Here is a 22,261-nt window from a genome sequence, read left to right as displayed (position 1 = left end):
GCCGGTCTATACGCAGCTTAACGAGAAGCGTAATGTTTTTCCTACTGTAGAGCTGCATTTTCTACATAATAATGTGTGTATTAACATTAGAAATAATCAATCGACTTAACATTTTTAATATATTTGCACATCACTATTGAGTTTTGTCTATGAGCGAATGACAATGACAGTAGTTGGTCGCGGGGGAGGTGGGCGCGCCATTTTGCAATGAGGCGCGCGAAAATTTAAATCTATCCTTATTGAAATGAAGTTATGTATAGTACCACTACCATAGGTACCTACCTATAGTTCTTTATACTCCTCGTCGTAAATATCTAGTAGGTAATAGTATTCTTGATTTATACCAATTTTGTTACTAAAAATACTAAAATAAAGTGACCTATTACTGCTGCATCAATCACGGATAGTTATACTGAATTTTACTGCCTCTTATATTTTTAAGAAAGGATGGTAATGGTAGGTATTATATTATAAGAAAGGATGGTAATGGTAAAATTTCCACGATCTATCTTATGTATACTTACCTAGGTAATAACAACAGCGGCAGCGACAAAAACATAAAAAAGTTAATTTAAAGTACTGTGCTGTTCAGTTGAGTTAAAAATGTTAAAATTAAAATCTATAAAGTAAAACGCGGCACCGGCAGGTTCGCTGTTAAATGACAAAGGTCATATTATCATATGATAGACATAGTTGATAGATGACAGAATCGGCACTAGCGGGGGCACAACAACAAGTATCAAACGTTGGACGGTGCATATTAATACCTAGGTAGGTATAGAAATTTGTAATTCACACGAGCATATTGAACCAGTTGGTCGAACGATTGATCAATAGAATCAAGTGGCGTAGAGGAGGGAGGGAGGAGGTGGCCGCGGCGGCAGTTGCGCATACGCCGTGGCGCGGAGCAGCGGCGCCGCCCGACCCCAGCCCGAGTAGATAACGTATCAGACATTCACAAACAACATGGAGTGCTACACTTCAGACAGCTGCGATAGCGACAGTCGCGAACAAAAAACTCTCGATCTCTCCGGACAGTTACTGGACACCGTCAGCGTCTCGTCGGAACTCAGCGGCATTGTGGACGAGAAGAACTGCTCGGATAACTATGAGATTGTTCTGCTCTACAGCAACAGGATAGAGAGTCTTCCAGACTCGATACACCAATTCCGGAACTTGAAAATTTTGGACGTGAGCAACAACAGGCTGACGAGCTTGCCCGACGTGCTCGAGCATTGTCCTCTGACCTCGCTGATAGCCAAGCACAACCTACTCACCAACGAATCTCTGCCCAAGTGCTTCACCGTGGACAGAAACACCCTCAGAGAGGTCAATTTCAGCGGAAACCGGCTAAATGCCTTCCCTGAACAAGTGTTAGAATTAGCGTCCTTAAGATACCTGTACATAGGAGGGAACAATATTACTAATATACCGAAAGACATTTGGAAACTTAGTAGGTAAGTGCCTAACGACCTCTACTTTGTTATATCTAAGTACCTCCTACCTACCTAACTATACATAATGTGTGCTAATGTATTGTATCGTCACATTCGTCACTTGTTACATTAACGATCAATACTTAATATCAATTCATTAAGCTTTATTAATATTTGTTCATGGCCCAAGCGAATGTGAAATGTTGGACGCGATATTATTCTTTATTTTATTACATCAACATTATTAAATTTTACATAATTTAATTAGGGTCAAATTGATCTATAACAATGCCATTTCCCTATTTGCGTTTTCATCCAGATTGAAACACTTTACATTTTAATTCAGACAAGGCCCTCACCTCTAATGACATAGCTAACAGAAGATTATGTTTAATGTAATCCATTATCACTATCACTTATTATTATTATTTAAAAGATAACAATGAGCTGGCGGGTGGACAGCTACTAATAAATATTAATTCCAATATTGGTAGGCACATGACACAACTCTGTGTACCCAGTAGTAATCTAAAGCTAAATGAATCATATATATCATTTCTGCGCCCTTTTACCCCTTTTACTTGCTGGCCCAGAATCGGCCAATCAATAAGGTTTTAGACTTTCCACTATTATTTGCATCGTTGCGTTTTAAGGATGGATGATAAGTTGGCTGGTTTGCCCAGCCTCGATGTCTATCTACAGTACTTATGTGAAACACCCTTAAAAATAAGTGAGTAAGTAGGTAAGTATACCTATATATTATTATAGATCACAATCCTACATAAAAAAACTAAAAAAGTAATACATCGCTCATACTATATTATATACCTACTACTGTATATGTGTATCAATGTCAAGGCCAATCAAGGTAAACAACGCCAAACAAAACATGGGGGATATGAATACCTGTAGGTACCGGTGTTCTCACTACACGAGGCAGCTCGTGTAATGCTCGTGTAGTGAGAATCACTTATACACTTGAGATTTCATTTGTTATCCAGTCCTCGCAGTACTACGATCTACATACCGACCTATACAATCTATAAATGTAATAATCTCTATTTTATTATGATGTTTAAAAGAAGCTGACCGATATAATATTATTGTCTGAGTTGGTAATACTTATGACCATCATATCTTACCAACTAGTTAGGTACCTACCATCAGATTTCAGTAAGTATCTAAACTCAAAAGAAGTAGATAGGTAGGTACCCACTACGTAACAAAACAGCAGATTAGTAAACAAAACCATTAAAAATAAAGGCGCACGTATGGTGTAGCGTACTAAAATGTGGCCATTATGATTAACATTAAATTTTATGATCTCTGCGAATGCGAAACTATAAGAAGCCTATGTTACCTAGGTGGGTATAGCAATCAAATAGTAATGTAGACCTTATGCAGACTTACATAAAGACTTGATATCTTATCTAGGCAAGAACATATTTATTTTGGGGATTATTGCGTCGCAGCGTAGAAACATTTGGTAGGTAGGTATTTCTGAATTTGTACCACTTTGTAAACATGAGGCCCGGGCTATATTTAAACGAGTTTATCGACTCCGTAAAAATATCAATTCACACTACCAACACACAAGAGTATTTTGACATTTAGCAAACTACTTTTTTAAGAAGGTACCTTGTACAGTTAACTTCAAAGTACTTAGCTAATGGAAATGGAACACACTTCGATAAAACCTTTATCGAGCAACTCAAAGGGCGTAGGACCCTTCAGGAGAACCTTCATCTTTTCATTCATTCAAACATTGTCAATTTGTTAGTTTGATAAGGTATAAAAAATATAGCTTGTAGGTAGTTAAGTACATGAAGCTGACCATGATAATATCTATAGGTTACTGAATACTACTTCTATGTAGTAGCAATTTAAGAAATAGGGAGTGAACTGAAGTGTAACTTGGCCTTGGGGCGAGAGCTAAAATTACAGTTGGATATTGGATATCATGGAAATCAGCTACCTGATATATTAAGTATTTATTTATTTATGGCGACGACCGAATGGCGTAGTGGTTAGTGCCCTGACTACTGAGCCGATGGTCCCGGGTTCGATTCCCGGCTGGGGCAGATATTTGTTTAAACACAGATATTTGTTCTCAGGTCTTGGATGTGCCCGTAAAATGGCAATAGGCCCGCCCCCTATTACATTGGGACTAACATAACACTCTGGCGAAAAGTGGGTGCAGCAATGCACCTCTGCCTACCCCGCAAGGGAGTACATTAGTACAAGGCGTGTGTGTGTGTGTGTTTATTTATGGGAAAATCACAGCAGTAAACCTTAAATAACACAATTCTTAATTACTAAATACAACATTTGATTTACTCCCTTAATGCTTTCCTCAAAGAATTAATTACAATAATTAGATAATTGGCAGCACTCATAGTTCATAATAAATAGTATAAAATGATCATATATTTACGATACATTGTTTACAGAATAATACAATTGAAATTAAATAAATTAAATTAAATTACCTATCTACACAATTACACATGCTACTTTACATGCACATGCAGTACCTAACTAACATTCACACAAGTAGGTATGATAAGTATCTGACTAATGTAACTAGGTTATTTAGGAAGGTATTTCTATGTAGGTACAAACGTAATGGTGTTTCTGCGTATGTGTGAGAACTTAGGGCCCACACTTTGAAGCATCAGCTATCTAGTGGTGCACTTCTGGTGGATGGTGCAATGTGTAGGTGCTCAGTAGTTACACACTCTGCTTTTTCTACTTAGGTACTATTCCCATAGATTCAGCCTGAAAATTTTAGGCATTTCAGTAGTTACTCGTAGTTTATATATCTAGTCGATCAGCAATTCATAAACTAAGGTTCTACCTTTTTTGGCATAAGATTTTTTTGCCTAATCTCGTATTGCATAGTAACGTTTGGTCAAAGTCTCGTTACGCCGAAAATCGTATGGCATAAATCTCGTTTAGTAAAAAGTTATTTCGCATAACATTGTTTAGCCTAATAATGGTATGGCCAAATCTTGAATAGCCTAATAATGCTATGGCATAGGTTTATACAAAGTAATAATATTCATTTGGCTTTAACTTTGACGGAGCGTCTCCCTACATAGCGCAAACTGGTGCCTTGTATTGTTTCCGCTGTTTGGAAAACGCTCCGCTCCGCTTCGCTGCGCTCCGCTTTGGTTTTGATGAACATGTGCACCTAACACGCTCCTCCTCGCTTTGCTCGTCGTCGCACCTATTTTTAGGTTTCAATCTCATGGGGTTTGTAATAATTATATTGGTCGTTAACTTTCGATTTTTTGATCATACAATATCGTGATTTTCGGGATGTAGGAGAAAAATACCACAATTTGTACATTTACTACATACTTAATATATTATTTATTAAGATAACATTAGGAGAAACAAGATTATACATAGTTATAGACGAACATAAATTTGAGCAAACGAAACTTAGGTGTTTAAAGATTGTGCCTAAAGAGTTTTAGACGAAACGAGCCTTATGCCACATAAGTCTTGGCAAAGTGATGGTTCGGCCTAAAAAGTTTAGACCATACGAGTTATGCGAAATGAGTTTTGGTCAATTAAGATTATGCCAGATGAGCGGAACCCTAAAATCCTGAATGGCAATTATACCAAATTCATGCACAATAAAAATATCCGAGCAAGTGTTCGTTACTTTAATAAGTAATACGGTTGCAACTTCAGCTTACAGATCCTGTCCCTGGGTGGGAATCAAATATGCGACGTGCCGGAGTCGGTGGGGCACCTGACGTCGCTCCAAGCGCTGGTTCTGAGCGACAACCTCATCGAGCAGCTCCCTCCCAGCATAGCCAACCTAAAGCAGCTGCGATCCTTGCTGCTGCACAGAAACCGACTAAAGACACTGCCGACGCAAATCATTAAGTTGAAATGTCTGAATGAGGTGAGTCGGCGATTTGCGAAATGTTTGATGAATTAGCAGTAACGTGCGATGTTTCCAGGGTTTCAAGCTGTTCTAAGTTAATTATTTGTCAACGTATACGTGTAGGTACGTATTTGCTTTTGTTACTTACCTACTTGATAATTTGTTATCAGGTTTCCATTGTAGACTTATGTTTTCCCAGTATGGAGTTAGTGGTTCTTGCTATAGCTAATACCAATATAGGGCACCTTCATTAGGTAGGTACATTTATGAAGGTGTAATGTAAATGCCCTACTTAAAATTTCAGTTTGTGTTGTTTGTTTACGCTTTTAACAGGACTATCTCTGCTATCGCACCCATGCAGTTTTGACCAGTCACTGTCTCTTGCAATAAATATAGGATTTCTGTTGTGAGTGACAAGTTGATAAGATACCACACGCGTGCCATTTTCTGGGCAGGTTTATCTCGTTCTGATGACCCTCGTTTTGCTCGCTTGTTGACATGATATACCTACCTAATTTATGCTTGCTACCCTTTATCACTTTTAAAGGTGTCCATTTTGCACAAGATTACCTAACCAAGCCACTTCGTTTGTTGTCGTAAGTATTAATTAAACCTCACCTCCTGAGCTGGTGCCTTTTTGACGCTCTGGACAGCAACCGTGTTTGTATTATTTTCTGTTTTTTTTTTCATACGTATAAATTTTTTGTAGTATTCTTTTTCTTTTTGTTTCTGTTTTTTATTGTTCAGTGTGTCAAATAAATGTTTCTTTCTTTCTTTCCTAGCGCCTAACTATTTAGTAAAAGAACAACATACCTACTTACAGCCAGCGGAGACGCTACCAATTACCGATAGCACTTTGCCCTGCCTATTGGACACTTTATCCTGTACTAACTCACTTGTTTCTCATTCCACCTCAGCTGAGTCTCCGAGACAACCCGCTAGTGGTCCGCTTCGTGCGGGACATGACGCTGCAGCCGCCCTCGCTCCTGGAGCTGGCTGGGCGCTCCATCAAGCTCAACCAGATCCCGATACTGCCCGGAGAAGTCCCCGCCACCTTGCTCAAATACCTCAACGCTGCTCAGTGCTGCGTCAACCCTAAGTGTAAAGGTGAGTAGGTATCGGGTTTTTCGACTAACTAAAGTCTGCTTTTTAATCTCAGATACTAAATTGACAGATTCTGAATAGTTCATCAACTTAATCACGGGACAATCGACTATTGATGAACCGTCCAGGATCTGTCAATTTAGTATCTGAGATTAAAAAACAGACTTTAGGTAGGTATGCTGAAAGGTGAGTAGGTACCTACCGGGTTTTTGATCTAACTACGCTGTTTATAGAATACCCTTTCAGTCACGGGAGTACCTACCTAGTTATATTATTCGAGGAAAGGCATGCGTAAAGTTATGTAGTGTTTATGTGTATGAGCATACCTGAGTCTACTTTTGCCTTATTTTCATCATCATGTTCATGGACCAACAATAATAACTACATATAAGTATACTATAATAATGAATACACTTACATTGCGCAATTACGCGACAAAACAAAGCCATTTGTTGATAAAAACTTATCGGGCGAGTAACCGTATTAACAAATAATAAAGTCATGCCATTTTTACAGCGCAAAATTATCAGTTCGGTACCACTTCGGTACAAGCCAGGCATTGAGAACGGACTATTCTAATCTAAGGACAAAGGTCTTTGTTCAGTGTGTCCTACTCCTACTCGTAATGACCTAGGCATGAACAAGACGGAAATATGGTCACTCCCAGAAGTTTATTTTGGCCCACAAACTTAAGAATGCTAGTTATGAAAATGGATTCCATATTTCGTAATAAGTTTATTTGATAGTGAAACCCTGGGAAGCCTTGGAAGCGAAATGAGCAGCATAATAGGCAGATGCCTTAGTAAGTTGACATATCTCTGGCAGACGCAGATTGGGTTTGGACGGTACAGTCGATGTTAGCCGAGGCAGCTACATAAGTAAGCCGAGGATATGAGAAAGTTTTTGGCAAAGAAAGATTCTTCGGATCGCATGATGTGGTATAGGTACCTTGTTTAGACGCATTTGTCCATCATTTTTTACCACCACATATACTAATACGCACTTAAAAATCGTAAACACCCCCTTCGTTTTATCAACACTGTACAAAACACCAGGAGGGCTAGCACGGGGCAATTAAAACGTGACAAAATCTCTCCGTCGGTCGCGCTTGCTCTTGAGGATGCGCGATGAAAAACTTTTGTCACGTCTTAAATGCGCCCCGTGGTAGCCCTTCAGGATAGATAGAATATATATTTGCCTAAACATCCTAAAACTCCTCCATTCCGCAGGTGTATTCTTTGACAACCGCGTCGAGCACATCAAGTTCGTGGACTTCTGCGGCAAGTACCGGATTCCCCTGCTGCAGTTCCTGTGTAGCTCCAAGTGCATCACCGGAGCTTGGGAGAGCCGCGAGGAGAATAATGCCCACCCGCATATGATGCGGAAGGTTCTGCTGGGCTAATTGGCTTGTTTGGGACTTTAAATGCTTGAGGGTCATTCTACGAAAACGATTCATTGCGATTATAGTCGCATTAAATGTGGCTATTGCTTGGGAGTTGTCCGTCATATCGTTTTAGCTAGAGTGACCCTATAGGTTCAGAGTGTCGGAAAAATGTTCTTTACGCCGAAATAGAACACAAATGTATATTCTGAACGATTTCAGATGTGTTTAGAAAAAAAGCTGTAAATTCCAAGGTTAACGACGTGTCGTTCGGCTTACGATACCTACCATTATGTATAGTGAAACTTAGCGATTTTAAGTGATAGAGAATTCATAGTAAATCTTCACTCAAGCGTCAATTAGAAATGCGCGCAGATCATGTGCATACTTATTATGAATTCATTGTCAGTATGAAAACGCTGTGGGTACAGCTCTGAATAGGACATCTGAGAGCTGTGGCTGTGGTATAAGGTCCCTCAAACAAGCCTAGTTTATGAATTTTACGTTTAAGTACATTTTTTATCAAACTTTGGGCATAATAAGCTAATTGTAAGTAGTCATAAATTGTAAGATTTTTTTGCCATTGAATCAAAACATATTTTTTATCAGAAATAGAAACATTACTTTATTATTTTTGGTCTCATTTTGAGGGTAATTTAGAAAGTAAGATTTGTAACAAATTATATTTTAAAACTTTATGATAACTTGATTGACTGTTAGGCTAATTAAGGTATGTTCTATGTCTGCAGAGTCATTAGATTCATTTTGCAGCTGTATGTAAATCTTAGACCAAACTATATCTAGTGATTATATAATATGTAATTTAACTATCTACTTATCACAATACATTTTATTACTGTTATTTGTTTTGTTATTTTTGTAACTTCATAGAGTTAAGTAAGTAATTGTAAATTGTACCAAATACACATACCATAATAACATATTAAAACTTGAATGAAATGAACTATAAACAAAGGTTACTTTGTAAGCATAATAAAAGAACAAGAAATATTAATTGTTGTTTGGTTTAAGTGCAAAGCAGTAATTATTTAAATTTCTACCTGTTTTAAAATAATATGCGTAAATTCTGATTCAATTTTCATTCAGTTTTTGTTTTTAGTTCAGAGAATAACAATAAAAATGAAGAATTGAAGATGATGAAACCCTATTGATAAAATTTCTAAGGAAAACAATGATACCATAATATAAATACTTATGATTTATTCTAAACAAATACCACTATCTTATAACCTATCAAATAATCATTCAGTTTCTTGTAAAAACTTCATCCTTTCCTCCTTACCTCTCAATATGGCTTGTTTGAACAGTCGGCAGTAGAGGCTGATGGCTGCTGGTGAGTCATCATTGCCAGGCACCGGGTATGTTATCAGATTTGGGTTACAGTTTGAATCAACAATACCGATGGTAGGTATTAACATTTTAGCACTGTCTCTAACAGCTGTGTGCTGATTCAGAATATTGTTCTGAGTGTTCAAGAAGATACAAAGGTCAGGCAACCTTGTGATAGCCCCAAACTGATAATTGGCATTGGTGAAGATACCGCCTCTCCAGAACCTAGTGTGGGCGTATTCACCGGCTTCTTGAGCAGTCTTCTCTACAATATGAGCATTCTGTGCATTTCTATTGAAGAATAAAATAATTCCACCCCTGTATGCTATGTGGGCTGTGAAGTTCAGTGCCCTTCGTAGATGCTCAGCTGTTATATCTAAGTCAAATATCAAATGACCCAACCTAGAGCCATAAAGGTAAGGTCTCATGTAGTCATTCAAGGATCCCTCTTTGTGGCCATAATGGATCCGAGCTTCAAATAGGTCTTTGACTGTAAACAAGTCATGAACATGAAAGTAATCTGGATGATCAAGTGGAGAATTGACTGTCTTGTTGTTACCTGAAAGTATATAAAGGCTAGTTACCACAGTTTCATGAGGAAAAACTCATCAAAGTAGAAAAATACTATGTAAGAAAAACGTAGAATAAGAAATGATTTACTTTCTGGCACAGCTTGCGGAGCGTTTTGGACCACAGCGGAATACTTCTTTAACAATGGTATTCTTGTCGTTAGGGTTGATAAAGCTGAAAAATATTAAAAAATGCATCAGTACAAAAAACGTACCTACAATAAAATTGTAACGAATGACCGAGTTAAGTGGGGCTTGGGAAAATCTGATAGGCCACTTACCTAATTTTCTTGACAACATTGTATTGAATAGCTGATGAAGTATTTAATTTATATTATCTAATTTGTTAATCAATTTTCGATTTAACCATAACATTAAACATAACCTCAAAAACAGAAAGCCTACCTACTGTCATATCAAATGTCAATAATTCATATGGGTACTCTGTGTTATGAGAATGGCCTAAGTGCTAACCTAAGCGGGCACGCACTGGGTCAGCAACCTATACGTTTGTAAAGAAAATCGGATACGGTTATTACGGTAGTAAAGAGGAGGAACGGGTTCACGTTGCGCGCCTTCGGTTTCTGGGGTTCCCTTCACTTTTTCATAATAAAAGAAATCGAAGAGTTTTGTATGCTTTGTCGATCATCCGACTCCGGGACTACATACATTATAATATTCTAGTCTATGATTAGTGAAGTCATCTGTCACTCGGCAATATTTGTGCTTTGTTTATTTGCTTGAGATTGTGAAATACTGTTTTATTTATTAAAATGGCAAAGAAAGGCATTGAAGAAATAGATTTGTATGCGATACTTGATGTCCAAATTACTGCAACTGATTCTGAGGTAGGTTAAAATATAATAATAGGGTTTTTATTTATATTCACGTCGAGGTTATTGTATCTGTATTGGAGTATTATTAAAATTATTGTACGTTTTGTAGATTAAAAAAGCCTACAGGAAAAAGGCTTTACAATGCCACCCCGACAAAAATCCAGATGATCCAAAGGCAGCAGAAACATTTCATGAGCTTTCCCGCGCTTTGGAAATTCTTACTGATGTCTCGGCGCGAGCAGCCTACGACAAAGTGCTCAGAGCAAAAGAAGCAGCTAAGCTCCGACACCAAGCACTAGACAGCAAACGACAGAAACTGAAAGAGGATCTGGAACGCAGAGAACGCGAGGCAGGTTCTGGAAGTCAAAGTAACCTTACTGATGAACAGAAACTTGCTATGGAAATTGATAGATTACAGAAAGAAGGAAGTCGCCTACTACAGGAGGAGCAGAAGAGGATGAAAGAAGAGATTAGGAGAACAATGGCGCATGTGAGCCAGCCTGTGTGGGACTCAGCATTGAACCGGATTAAAATTAAATGGAAAGCTGACAAAACTGATCCTAGTAATGGAGGTTATGATGAAGCAACGTTAAGAAGAATATTAAAGAAATATGGAGATATTGTTGCTCTTATCATATCTCCTGCAAAGAAAGGTGTGGCTTTAGTTGAATATTCAACCAAAGAGGCATCAGAAATGGCTGTTGATTTTGAAAAGGGTATGAGTCTTCACTATGTTTTTTATTGCAAACTAATAAACTTTACTTATGATGATTTTCTGATGTAATAAATATAATCCTCATTATTTACAGGGCTACCTGAGAACCCTCTTACATTGAAATGGGTTAATGAGAGGCCAGTGTTAACTACAAAGAAAGACTTGGGAGGTCCATCATTAGTTTCTGATAGAGACTATGAATCACTAGTATTAGCCAAGGTCAGGCAAGCTGCTGAAAGACAAAGACTGATAGAAGAATTGAAAAAAGAAGAAAACCAAGGAATGTAATTTGTTGTAAATAGAAAACAATAAAGATCAAATAAGGGCGCATTCACACGGGATACGTCTTTGACGATTCGGTATAAAACACGATTCGCCTTGACGGATAGATGTTCACATTGAATACGGAATCGTGTTTTTTCAACGATTTTTTATCGAATAGAAATAGATTTTTAACGAATCGTCATTCTAATGACCGTAGTGACCGACGTATCCGTCTACGTCTTTTTTCACGATTCGTGAAGCGTGTGAACATGGGTATATAAAAAGCATTGCTCCCGTCAAAAAAAATAACGAATCATGAAAAAACACGATTCGTGAAAAATCACGATTCGTCTTCGTGTGAATGAGCTCTAACTGAATACAGTTAAACATGAAATTAAATGAATAACTATTATAATTGCTATTAATTTTGTTTTTTTGTGTGGCAGATTTCTGAACAGGCAGGTAGGTAATTAAAACTTTTGTTATTGATTTAAAAATTACTTTATTTTATCATACTTGGTATGGATTTTAAGGTAACAAGTAGATGGCTACTGCTTATTTTATCGTTTTGCTACAGTATCAAATTCTTTCCACTTTGATAAAAACTCCATAACTTTTTTCCTTTCTTGATCTCCATGTTCCTTTTTTGGATTTTTCCATAGATTGTGGTCCAGATCTAGTATTCCTCCAATAATTTCCTGTAACAAGACACACTTGGTCAGACCTATAGTAAAATACAAAATAATGATAAGAAAGAAAAGTATTTATTTAATGCTACATTTAAACAGGACAAGATATAAAAAACAGTTGCTTTGACTGTTCAGTTTGTAACAAATTAATTACTCACCTCTGCAAATGCTTTAGGAAATAGCTGTTGATCTTCTATCACATGGGCAAATCCTGGGTCCATTCCAAAATCGATCCAAAAGTATGGCAGACCTTTTGGTACACCTTTCCTCACATTTTTCCCTTTTAAATCAATTACTTTTTTGTTCATTGACCACTCAGCCTCACATTCCAGCAGGGCCTTTTTGAAATAAATGGCAGCCATGTCCCCCACATCCCTCGGCAGGGGGACACAGTTGATGACTAGATGAGGAAACTTGTGCAGTCTTGTTGCTGTTTCAAAGAAGACAACATCTTGGTTTTGAGAGTTAAAAAACTTTGTCAAAGCTTTTCTGTAGTCCTGCAATATAAATTATTGTCATGAACAGTATTTTTTTTTAGCACAGTAAAATTACATGTACTTTGAAAAAAGAGAAGTATTTACCATGATTTCCTCCCATACATCCTCATCAACAGCTGTCACACTGCTTGCATGTTGAATAGTGGTTATGAGGCAGTGCCCATTTACTAATGATTTCCTTCCAGGTAGAGCCAGGTACACCTTGCTACCACAACTGACCATCAGGTGCTTGATCATAGCCCTAGAGTCCACACAATGCAGACACCCTTCTAGAGACTTCTCCATTCTCACATGCTGTTTAATAGCCCTATCCTTCTCCTTTTGTTCATCCTTAGCTACATTGGTATTCTTAGATATTTCATCAGTAAATATGTCTTCTAGATCATCATTAGGATTCCGATGTTTAGCAGTAATGTTTGCCAGTTGAGCATCATTATCATAGTTTGTGCCATACTTTTCCTGTTCAAACTGGAAAAGGAAAAATTGTTTATCAAATTAGTTTGACTAGGTACATACAATACATTCAAAATTCAAATATACTCATACTCATGAAAAACAAAAATCTAGTTACCATTTGTGCAAGATTATATTTGTCATCATTGCCAAAGTACTTTTGCCTCTCACCACTACTATGAGTTTCTGCTTTACGTTTACCTCCCTTGCTTCTAGCATCTCCTTGAGAAGTTTTAGTCAGTGGTCGGCTGTTACCCATAGCATTTGTTGACATAAGAATTACTCCCTCATCTACCTCCATTGGACCAGCATCAGGATTTTGCTTCCTGTATTCCCTGGCTGCCTCAAGTTTAGCTTTCAAGTCATTGACTACTTTCATGTCACCCATAATTTCAGCCTTGACAATTTTGGCTGCAAGTTTATTCATTTTTTCATCACTCAGATATTTTCCATCAATTTGTTTTGGTTGACGAGGTTCCTCTGGCTGTTGTTTTATAAATTGATTTTCATGTCCATCTTCTTGTACCCTAGTACTTTCAGAAAAGTTGTCATCATTAGAATGTGTTTCAATATTAGGCTCCTGTCTACCTCTATCTTTGTTGTTTTTCACTCTCCAGTTACTGGACTGCTTATAGCTTGAAGACTCATATTTTGTTGCTTCGCAATTTCTGCTTCTAGTCTCAGTAGAACTCTTACTATGCTTTGAGGATGAATAGTAGATATCATCATCTCCAGGTTTATGGTGTTCTCTACCAGTTTTATGTCTTGATGAAGATGATGCATAGTAATCATCTTCATCATCAGGTTTTTTATACTTTTCACTGCTTGGGGAGTAATAATTATTATCATTGGGCTTGATGAATTTTCTGGAATGTGATGATCTTGAATAGTAATCATCCTCATTGGATGGTTTAATGAAAGGTCGTGATTTTTTGAAACTTTCAGAAGATTGTGGAAGACCAGAGCCACCATCTTTCCAATATGGGTTTAGTTCTCTACTGCATGTGGCGGGGTTGTAAGAATCAATATTAGGTTTATTTTTCTCCTCACGTTTTGGCTTTATATCTTCTTTTGTGTATGTTTTGAGCATCCCCGTCATAGCCATCCAGTCATCCCGCTCTTTGGTAACTGGATTAGATGTCTTTTCCTGTTCTACCCATTCATCTGACTCTGAGCTTGAAGACTGAAAGAATAAACAAACCATGATAAAGTATGTATATTATTGTAAATTCTGATGATGATTAACAGACAAAAAGCTAATCCGTTGAGTTACCCGTCTAGATTTCTTTTTAGAATGTTTTTCAGAGTCTTGATGTTTGCTGCGCTTCTCCTTGTTTTTCTTTTTCTCCTTCATTTTTGAGCAAGGACTTTAGCTTTCCGGAAGGAAGGTGAAGAAGAAGTAATAGATTATGCTTCACTCGGCTGAAATCTCACTATATTATTATTAATACATTAAGAAAAATAATCTAAAATAGGCAAAATACAATGCACCAACAACACATGAACACAACACCGAGTGCCACAGAACAGCTGAGGTAAATTTATATGTCAGCAGATTCTAATATTCTATTCTGTGTGCTTAAGGGTGCCCGCACAGGCAGAAATTGCAGGTTCCATCCGCAGTGCGCGAAACTATAAACACGCGGGAAAAACTACGCATGACACGAAAATAGCCCTGAAAAAAAATCGTAGCATAGACTACAGAGTCGAGAACGATTCTTTTCATTTAACTTTCATTCATTCAATGAATCATTTCATTCATTCATTCATGTTGCTATGATTAGAAAAGACACGGCAAACAATATTTTAGAAAATTATTAATATTTGCCAAATTATTGTCAGGGGAAATGTATAGCTGGAATCAGTGATTCAACAACATTCTAATCTATATGTCGAAACAAAGAAAAACGTGATTTTCTTTTATTAAACGGCAGGTGAACAGGTGCATGTAATGCTATTACGCCTAATTCAATTTGTTGTAAGATATGCCAGGAATTTCATGGAGTAGTGTATGCTGATTGGTATTCAGTAGCTGTTTCAATCGAAGCCAAACCAAGAGCAGCTCCGTAAAATCGTGAGTATTGTTTTATGAAAACATGAGTTTTGAGGGCGTGTGTCAAATTACTGATGAGTGAAGTGTATGAAGGAAATAAACACGTAGAAACAGTAGTAAACCTTTCGCTTTCCCTTCGCTATGTGCTTGTGCTCATTATGTTACGACTGTTTTATTTTTCAGAGCACAAGATGTTTTCCAAGAAGAAGAAGAAGCCTCTGATATCACCTCCCAGTAATTTTGAGCACCGGGTCCACACTGGGTTTGATAAGAGAGAAGGAAAGTTTGTGGGACTGCCCTTGCAATGGGCTTCACTTGTCGGAAATAATCAGGTATAGTGTAATACAATCAGAATAGAATATATCTTTATTGGTCACCATAAATAATTAAACATACAAAGATTACTTCTAAACTAGCAATAGTTATAAAGTATTTAATCTATTGTATATTCTATACTGATTTTCAAGTTCAGGTTCAAATTAAATATTTTTTTCAGATTCTAAAGTCAACAAATCGGCCCTTGCCTTTGGTCGATCCATCAGAAATCACTCCCACCGAAATATTGGATTTAAAAACAGTTGTAAGAGGAGACCACAGAATTACACCAGTATCTTCAATTTCCCGCCCAATGTCCAACATAAATGTGCCACAGCAAATACCAAATGGAGTTATCTTGCCGAAGACATCAAATGTTGCCCGATCAAATTCATTAAGAAGTACCAGTCCTCCTCGAATCAGGAGGGACTTAAGAAACCAGGCAAATGTCCCTCCGTCAGTTCCAGAAGAGATGCCTCCCGTGCCCCCTGCCCCCCAGCAGTACCCTAGCTTACGAAGAGACCACAGCAGTAACTACACTCTGAATGACTATAACAATGCTGTTGAGACTCCTGCAGAATGGTCTAAACCTGAAAATCAGGCTGTAGTGAGAGATCTAAGAGATGTCACCAATCACAACACTGGATCCTCATACCCTGTTATACAAAATGCTAATATACAAAATGCAAATGTGCCATTCCATCAACACAACCACCCCACTCACCCGATGCATCATGGCTCAAATGGAAACAGTATTCACATGGGTAAGTTCACATGTTTGTAAATTTTCTGCTGTATAATATGCTTATGAATTATGTTTCCAATACATGTATAAAAGAAACAAAGCATGTTAATAATATTGGTGACATTACTGGTTGACTGGTAGAAAATGCTTTTAGCATTAAGTCCACCCCTAGTACAGTTATTGATATGAAGGATTAAATAATATTTATGGTTTCAAAACAGTTATCTTAATTATGTTTTATATTCCAGCCGGCGAGATGCAAGGCTCCTTTGGCAGTGCACTATCAGCGCGACAGCCTCCCGGGGCGGCGGCGGGGGCGCTCCCTCTCAACGCTTCCAAACACGAGCTTCGTCTGACGCACGAGCAGTTCCGTGCTGCTCTGCGATTGGTCGTCAGCGAAGGGGACCCGCGCGCCACGCTCACAGGCTTCGCGCGGATCGGCGAGGGCAGCACGGGCGTGGTGTGCGCGGCCACGGACACGCGCACGCGCCGGCGCGTCGCCGTCAAAATGATGGACCTCAGGAAGCAGCAGCGACGGGAGCTGCTGTTCAATGAAGTGGTATGTGGAACTCATAAAAAATCCGTGTAGTTTTTAAATGAGATTCAGAGTTAAATTGATCCAATAATATAAGCCTAGCATAGTTAAGCTATACATAGAAGGCTGATTTAGAAGAAACATGGCCGGAATAGCATAAACATTTGATCATATCACAACCATCTTCCAAACTATGTCACCATATAGGTACATATACACATGGCGACAAACATTCCCCTACCCTGATCAATTGCTCAATTCTTAGGTGATAATGCGCGACTACCCGCACCCCAACATAGTCGAGATGCACGCGTCGTACCTGGTGGGCGACGAGCTGTGGGTGGTGATGGAGTACATGGCCGGGGGAGCGCTGACCGACATCGTGACCCGCGCGAGGATGGAGCCCGAGCAGATCGCCACCGTGTGCAAGCAGTGCTTGAAGGTACGTTGTACGGTCAGCTGCATAAGTAGATGTACAGTTTTGTTCCTTGTGAAAATAGCTCAATAACAACTGACAATGTTTTAATAGGCAGTTTGTGAGTTTGAACTGACTGTACATTTCACTCATTTTAGACAATATCATAATCAGCCTAAAGCTAAAGCATTCCACTGTTGGATGTAGGCTGGCAGTTTAGTCAATATACAAAATATACATTTTACCTAGCTCTGTTGTAATGTTAAAAGCTAAAATTTTACAAGGCACTATCAATCTAATTGTGTTATAAATTTTACTTTCCTGTGGGATATACAGGATAAACATTTAAAGCTCTGAAACGAGGACCAGAGAACACACATTCTCCTTTATGATTCATGTACTTAGATGTTAAATACCTACATATTTTATACTGCGCCTAAGAAAATGCTTTGTAGTATCATGCATATTCCTTTATAAGTCAAGTAACTGGTCTTGGTGTTAGATTTAGAATGCATAGCATTACAACGTGGTACACCTTGTAACTGTTATGCTAAATAATAACATTCTAGAAAAGTGTGTCATTCATTACATGTGTGGAATACAAAAATGGTCATAGAAACAGATGTATAATATTTATTATTTCCTTTCAGGCATTATCATTCCTCCACGGCCAAGGCGTCATACACAGAGATATCAAGTCTGATTCCATACTCATGACGGCCGACGGTCGCGTCAAACTGTCCGATTTCGGATTTTGTGCTCAAGTTTCACAGGTAATTTATGGAATAGTCTTCGTAATAAAAAAAATATATAAATGCACTATGAAGTTGCATTTCTAACGCCTTTGTTTTATTTGCAGGAGTTGCCAAAACGTAAATCACTGGTGGGGACGCCATATTGGATGTCACCGGAAGTGATATCGAGACTGCCCTACGGGCCGGAAGTGGACGTGTGGTCTCTGGGCATCATGCTGGTAGAGATGGTGGACGGAGAACCGCCATTCTTCAATGAGCCGCCTTTGCAGGTAAATACAACCTAGGACAAGTTAAAAATACTTTTGAACTGCTGGGCCCTTTGATAAACAATGACTGCACAGATTATTAAAAAAAAAAATTAGGTATTTAATCGCTGTTGGTCTTAGCCATATTAGCTAAGAGCACTGGCGATCAAATCACGTATTAAACAAAAACTGCATTTGAATAAGCCTATCCGTTTCGGAGATGCATCGTCGCTCATAGATACAAATGTCAAAGTTATAATCTCCCGATCTTTCAGTCTGGGAGAAAAAGTATGAATTCCATGGGAAAGAAAAGTGGTAAATAATCGAGTATAAAAATGGCATAAAAACCGGTCGCACATTTAAATCACTTTCACACAGCCGACGGATATTGAATGGCGCAGGTTGTTACGACTTCCGTTAGAAGCTGCATTCTCGCAATTAACTTTTTACCGCCATCGATATACCTACCTCAGTTTTAATGGGCGTGTTGGAGAAACGCAGTAGTTTACTAGATTATGCATTGCAGTTGCAGTACCATTTATACAAACTTAATTAAGAAATTATGTAATAAATGATTATAATTTTACCCCCTTATTCATAGAGAAGTTACAAAACGTTTTAACTAATAAACTGTTTTGTCCCTCTCCAACAAAGAACAATTTGTTCTTTGACAGAGAGGGACAAAACAGTTTATTAGTTAAAACGTATTGTAACTTTTTTATGAATAAGGGGGTTAAAGTGTAGGATATATTTGTGTATTATGTTGTAGGTATTGTTTGCGAATTTGTAAGAGTCCAAATACTTATGCATTTAATTCAAAATTGTACTCAAGATTGTTCTAAAACAGCGATACTGCACGCGATCTATCACGTGATTACCAACGTGCTGCGAATCACCTCCGACTCTCTTGACTACATGGGGATTATAATCATGAGAACATGGACTACTAGCTCCCACACTCAAACCATTGGTTTTATGGGATATATGATATATGTATATGTTATATGTTTATTTTCTTAAATAAAGATTCATTCTATTCTAGCTGTGTTACCACCTACTTATGTTATATTAGAATACCTTTTCCCCCACTAACCAACCCCATCCCCCAGGCCATGCGCCGCATCCGCGACATGCCGCCCCCTCGGCCGCGCAACTCGGCGCGCTGCCCGCCCGACCTGCTGTCGTTCGTGGAGTGTGCTCTAGTGAGGGACCCGGCGCTGCGGCACGCGGCCGCGCGGCTGCTCACGCACGCCTTCCTGCGCCGCGCCGGCCCGCCCGCCGTGCTCGTGCCGCTCATGCAGCATCAGGTAATACTAGCTTTATATTATTACAGTTCTTATTGAAAGGGCAGCGCAATCAGTGCCCATTCGACACTGGAAACTAAAAGATCTATTGTAACTTCTCTTGCTGAGTCAAATCCCAGAAATACCTGAAGATCTTACCGGGATGGAGAGACCTGACATCTACGTTACATAAATGTGTGGGAAAAGTGTGCCTTGACTAGTCAGTTGTGTTATGTAGATAACATACTATACTGCAGCACGCCTTCTTGCGCCGCGCCGGCCCGCCCGCCGTGCTCGTGCCGCTCATGCAGCATCAGGTAACGTTATGACAAACTTGTCGAGAATGTGTCGTTTAGTTGATAAACTGGGATAGGTTTCCTTAACCGGCCGGCCGGCCCGAGTTTTGTTGTGCCGCTTATGCAGCATCAGGTAATATTTGCACCAACAGCAAAAATTACAATACAACAAATAAAATAGTACAAAGATGCGGCCTTATTGCAATCGATCTCTAGCGGACTACCTTTGGGTGGAAGAGATAGAGTAATATTGGCCACATGTGATTTAGTGGAATAAAGTAAGGTCTGCTTGTCGAGCGTAAACGGTACAGTCAAGTATACATTCTTATGCTTATGTTTTTATTATATTACAGAATGCCAACCAGTGAGTCCGACTGCTGAAGTATCGATTGAAACGAATACGAGTATGGGAGAAAGCCTGAAGATTTTACCTTATCCATATTTGTAATTTTAAGTGATCACTAGGATATTACTAACAGAGCACTTTTACAAAATTACTTATCTATTTCGTACAATACATACTGAAAAATTATTATTACTGAATCACTAAAAAGATATTTAAAATCTGTCTAGATTACACAATGTAAGAAGTTATATTTTATTAGAAATTTACTTTGTATTGACAAAATCATTATTTGATATCTAATCAAAATCTCTAAAATCATGATCAAGAATCTTTTTACTGTAGTTTGCAGTTGTTTATTTTTTATATACTGTAGTAAACCGTTTATTTTGTTTATAATATTATCATATAAGCAATGTCCCATCGAGTAAGCAAATAATACCTAATTATAACATGCAAAAAATATTTATTCCAGTGACTTAATATATGCTATTCTTCATTCCACACAAACATTCCTTCTTTATAGGTACCTAAAACTAAGTTTAGAGATTTTCCAGTGTGGAAGCATAATTCTTCGTCTATTGATAGAATTCATATTTTGAAATAGAAAACGATGCTGATATTTACAGATTTAATATTGTAAGAAACGGTATTAGTGAGGTATCACCCTTAGATGTATGCCATAGTCTTTGTAAACATACTGTAGACGTATAAGTAACTTATGCCTTAGATAATGAGTGATAAATGTGAGAGTGGGATGTAATCTAATCTCTTCTAAACTTCACCCGTCCTGATGTGTTCGAAAGTGTCTTAAAAGTACAAAGGAAAATGTACTTAAAATTGTTAAAGTTTCTTAAAAGTTGATGATTAGTTCGTAAAGCACGTTAGTGTACTTAATCCGATATGCCTTACAAAATTATATAACAGGTATGTACAAATTCTTAAAAGTTATTTACTTATTGTATTTGCCAGAAATGCAAAGATCCCAATAATTGGTTGTTTTTGACAATGTGACATCAGTATTACTAAATTTGCTTCAATGTATAACTTATGTACTTAAAGTAGGTACTAAATTGCACTACTAAAGTATTAGCTTAGTTGTTTATCTTTCTATCTATGGGTCTATTGCCTGCATATACGTATGTTGCTAATGTTATGGCAGCTGATATAAATAAATTAGTGAAATTTTCACCTTGTGGGGAAATGGAAATACCGATTAATATTAATCAAGGAGGCTGCAAGGCGTATTAAATTTAGTTGGCCACACAAGAATAAATATCATGTGGAACCTAATATCGAAATCAGGCCTTAGACTACATTCCGACAAATATGTTTTCTATTTTTATTGTACTTACTTATGTAATATGAACTAAGATAAGTGTAAGTTAGTGTTGTTTTTTTATACTTTCGTGTTATTTTACACCAGTCACAACGTATGATTGTGCAACGTTTTAGCTAGCTGACAAGGCCTACAATGACAATTTTACTAAGTACCTGTGATTCAATCCAACCAACCATATGGAATATTAGCAAAATTCAATGCATCAAAATACCATGTCTGATTTTATTGCAACACTAAACTGTCACAAATATAAAAGTGTATTTGTGCTTTGCTATCTTTATGCATTGGTTCCATAACGAAATATTATAAATGTACTTACATTCTGAATGTGCATAAAGTGACTAACTTTTCTGTACTTTCATTATCAACATTCTCACTAGGAATAGTTAATACAAAAAGCCTTTAGAGTAATGTTAGTGCCTTATTTAGTGGAACATACTTAATTAGAATATTACGCACTTGATATTTATTTACATACTCATGTTGTGTAACTTAAAACTTTTTGATCAAATGAAATTTAATAGACAATTTACATCACAAATCTTTCCAATCAATTCCATACTTTAATTACGACACTGAACTTAGTTAAGGTATATGCCAAATATATTGTAAAATTATATCACTTTGTTGATAAGAATTGTTATTAATTATAGATTTGAAGCTATTTGTTTTTTTAATCCTGGATCCTTCCCTTTAGGTTATCTGCAATAAACCATTTATGTTAACTTATAAAGGTAAT

General features: G+C 37.7%; 5 protein-coding genes across 5 annotated transcripts; 3 read left to right on the top strand and 2 right to left on the bottom strand.

Annotated features, from left to right (window-relative positions):
* The first annotated feature begins 849 nt into the window (after positions 1–849).
* LOC105391018 (leucine-rich repeat-containing protein 58) lies at positions 850–8,837 on the top strand. Its single transcript, XM_038113958.2, has 4 exons — positions 850–1,457; positions 5,139–5,355; positions 6,255–6,444; positions 7,671–8,837. Exons 1-4 carry the CDS (start codon positions 967–969, stop codon positions 7,841–7,843), a joined length of 1,071 nt encoding a protein of 356 aa, XP_037969886.2. The 5' UTR covers positions 850–966; the 3' UTR covers positions 7,844–8,837.
* Positions 8,838–9,028: 191 nt separating this feature from the next.
* Positions 9,029–10,179, bottom strand: LOC119692675 (28S ribosomal protein S2, mitochondrial). The gene is made up of 3 exons (XM_038113959.2): positions 10,023–10,179; positions 9,833–9,916; positions 9,029–9,731 (listed from the first exon to the last, which is right to left on the bottom strand). The coding sequence occupies exons 1-3, from the start codon at positions 10,039–10,041 to the stop codon at positions 9,085–9,087; spliced, it is 750 nt and encodes a 249-aa protein (XP_037969887.2). The 5' UTR covers positions 10,042–10,179; the 3' UTR covers positions 9,029–9,084.
* A 262-nt stretch (positions 10,180–10,441) lies between these two features.
* On the top strand, positions 10,442–11,609 carry LOC119692700 (dnaJ homolog subfamily C member 17). Its single transcript, XM_038114095.2, has 3 exons — positions 10,442–10,589; positions 10,687–11,293; positions 11,387–11,609. The coding sequence occupies exons 1-3, from the start codon at positions 10,515–10,517 to the stop codon at positions 11,578–11,580; spliced, it is 876 nt and encodes a 291-aa protein (XP_037970023.1). The 5' UTR covers positions 10,442–10,514; the 3' UTR covers positions 11,581–11,609.
* A 432-nt stretch (positions 11,610–12,041) lies between these two features.
* On the bottom strand, positions 12,042–14,708 carry LOC105391011 (CWF19-like protein 2 homolog). Its single transcript, XM_038114094.2, has 5 exons — positions 14,469–14,708; positions 13,314–14,378; positions 12,827–13,210; positions 12,404–12,742; positions 12,042–12,254 (listed from the first exon to the last, which is right to left on the bottom strand). The coding sequence occupies exons 1-5, from the start codon at positions 14,547–14,549 to the stop codon at positions 12,117–12,119; spliced, it is 2,007 nt and encodes a 668-aa protein (XP_037970022.2). The 5' UTR covers positions 14,550–14,708; the 3' UTR covers positions 12,042–12,116.
* A 253-nt stretch (positions 14,709–14,961) lies between these two features.
* LOC105391010 (serine/threonine-protein kinase PAK mbt) lies at positions 14,962–20,272 on the top strand. Its single transcript, XM_038114036.2, has 9 exons — positions 14,962–15,269; positions 15,432–15,580; positions 15,745–16,327; positions 16,557–16,867; positions 17,109–17,285; positions 17,909–18,031; positions 18,118–18,282; positions 19,368–19,565; positions 20,191–20,272. Exons 2-9 carry the CDS (start codon positions 15,440–15,442, stop codon positions 20,203–20,205), a joined length of 1,713 nt encoding a protein of 570 aa, XP_037969964.2. The 5' UTR covers positions 14,962–15,269; positions 15,432–15,439; the 3' UTR covers positions 20,206–20,272.
* Positions 20,273–22,261: the final 1,989 nt, after the last annotated feature.

Source organism: Plutella xylostella, chromosome 18, assembly GCF_932276165.1.
Source record: "Plutella xylostella chromosome 18, ilPluXylo3.1, whole genome shotgun sequence".
NCBI lineage: Eukaryota > Metazoa > Arthropoda > Insecta > Lepidoptera > Plutellidae > Plutella > Plutella xylostella.
This window is presented reverse-complemented; position numbering and strand designations above follow the sequence as displayed.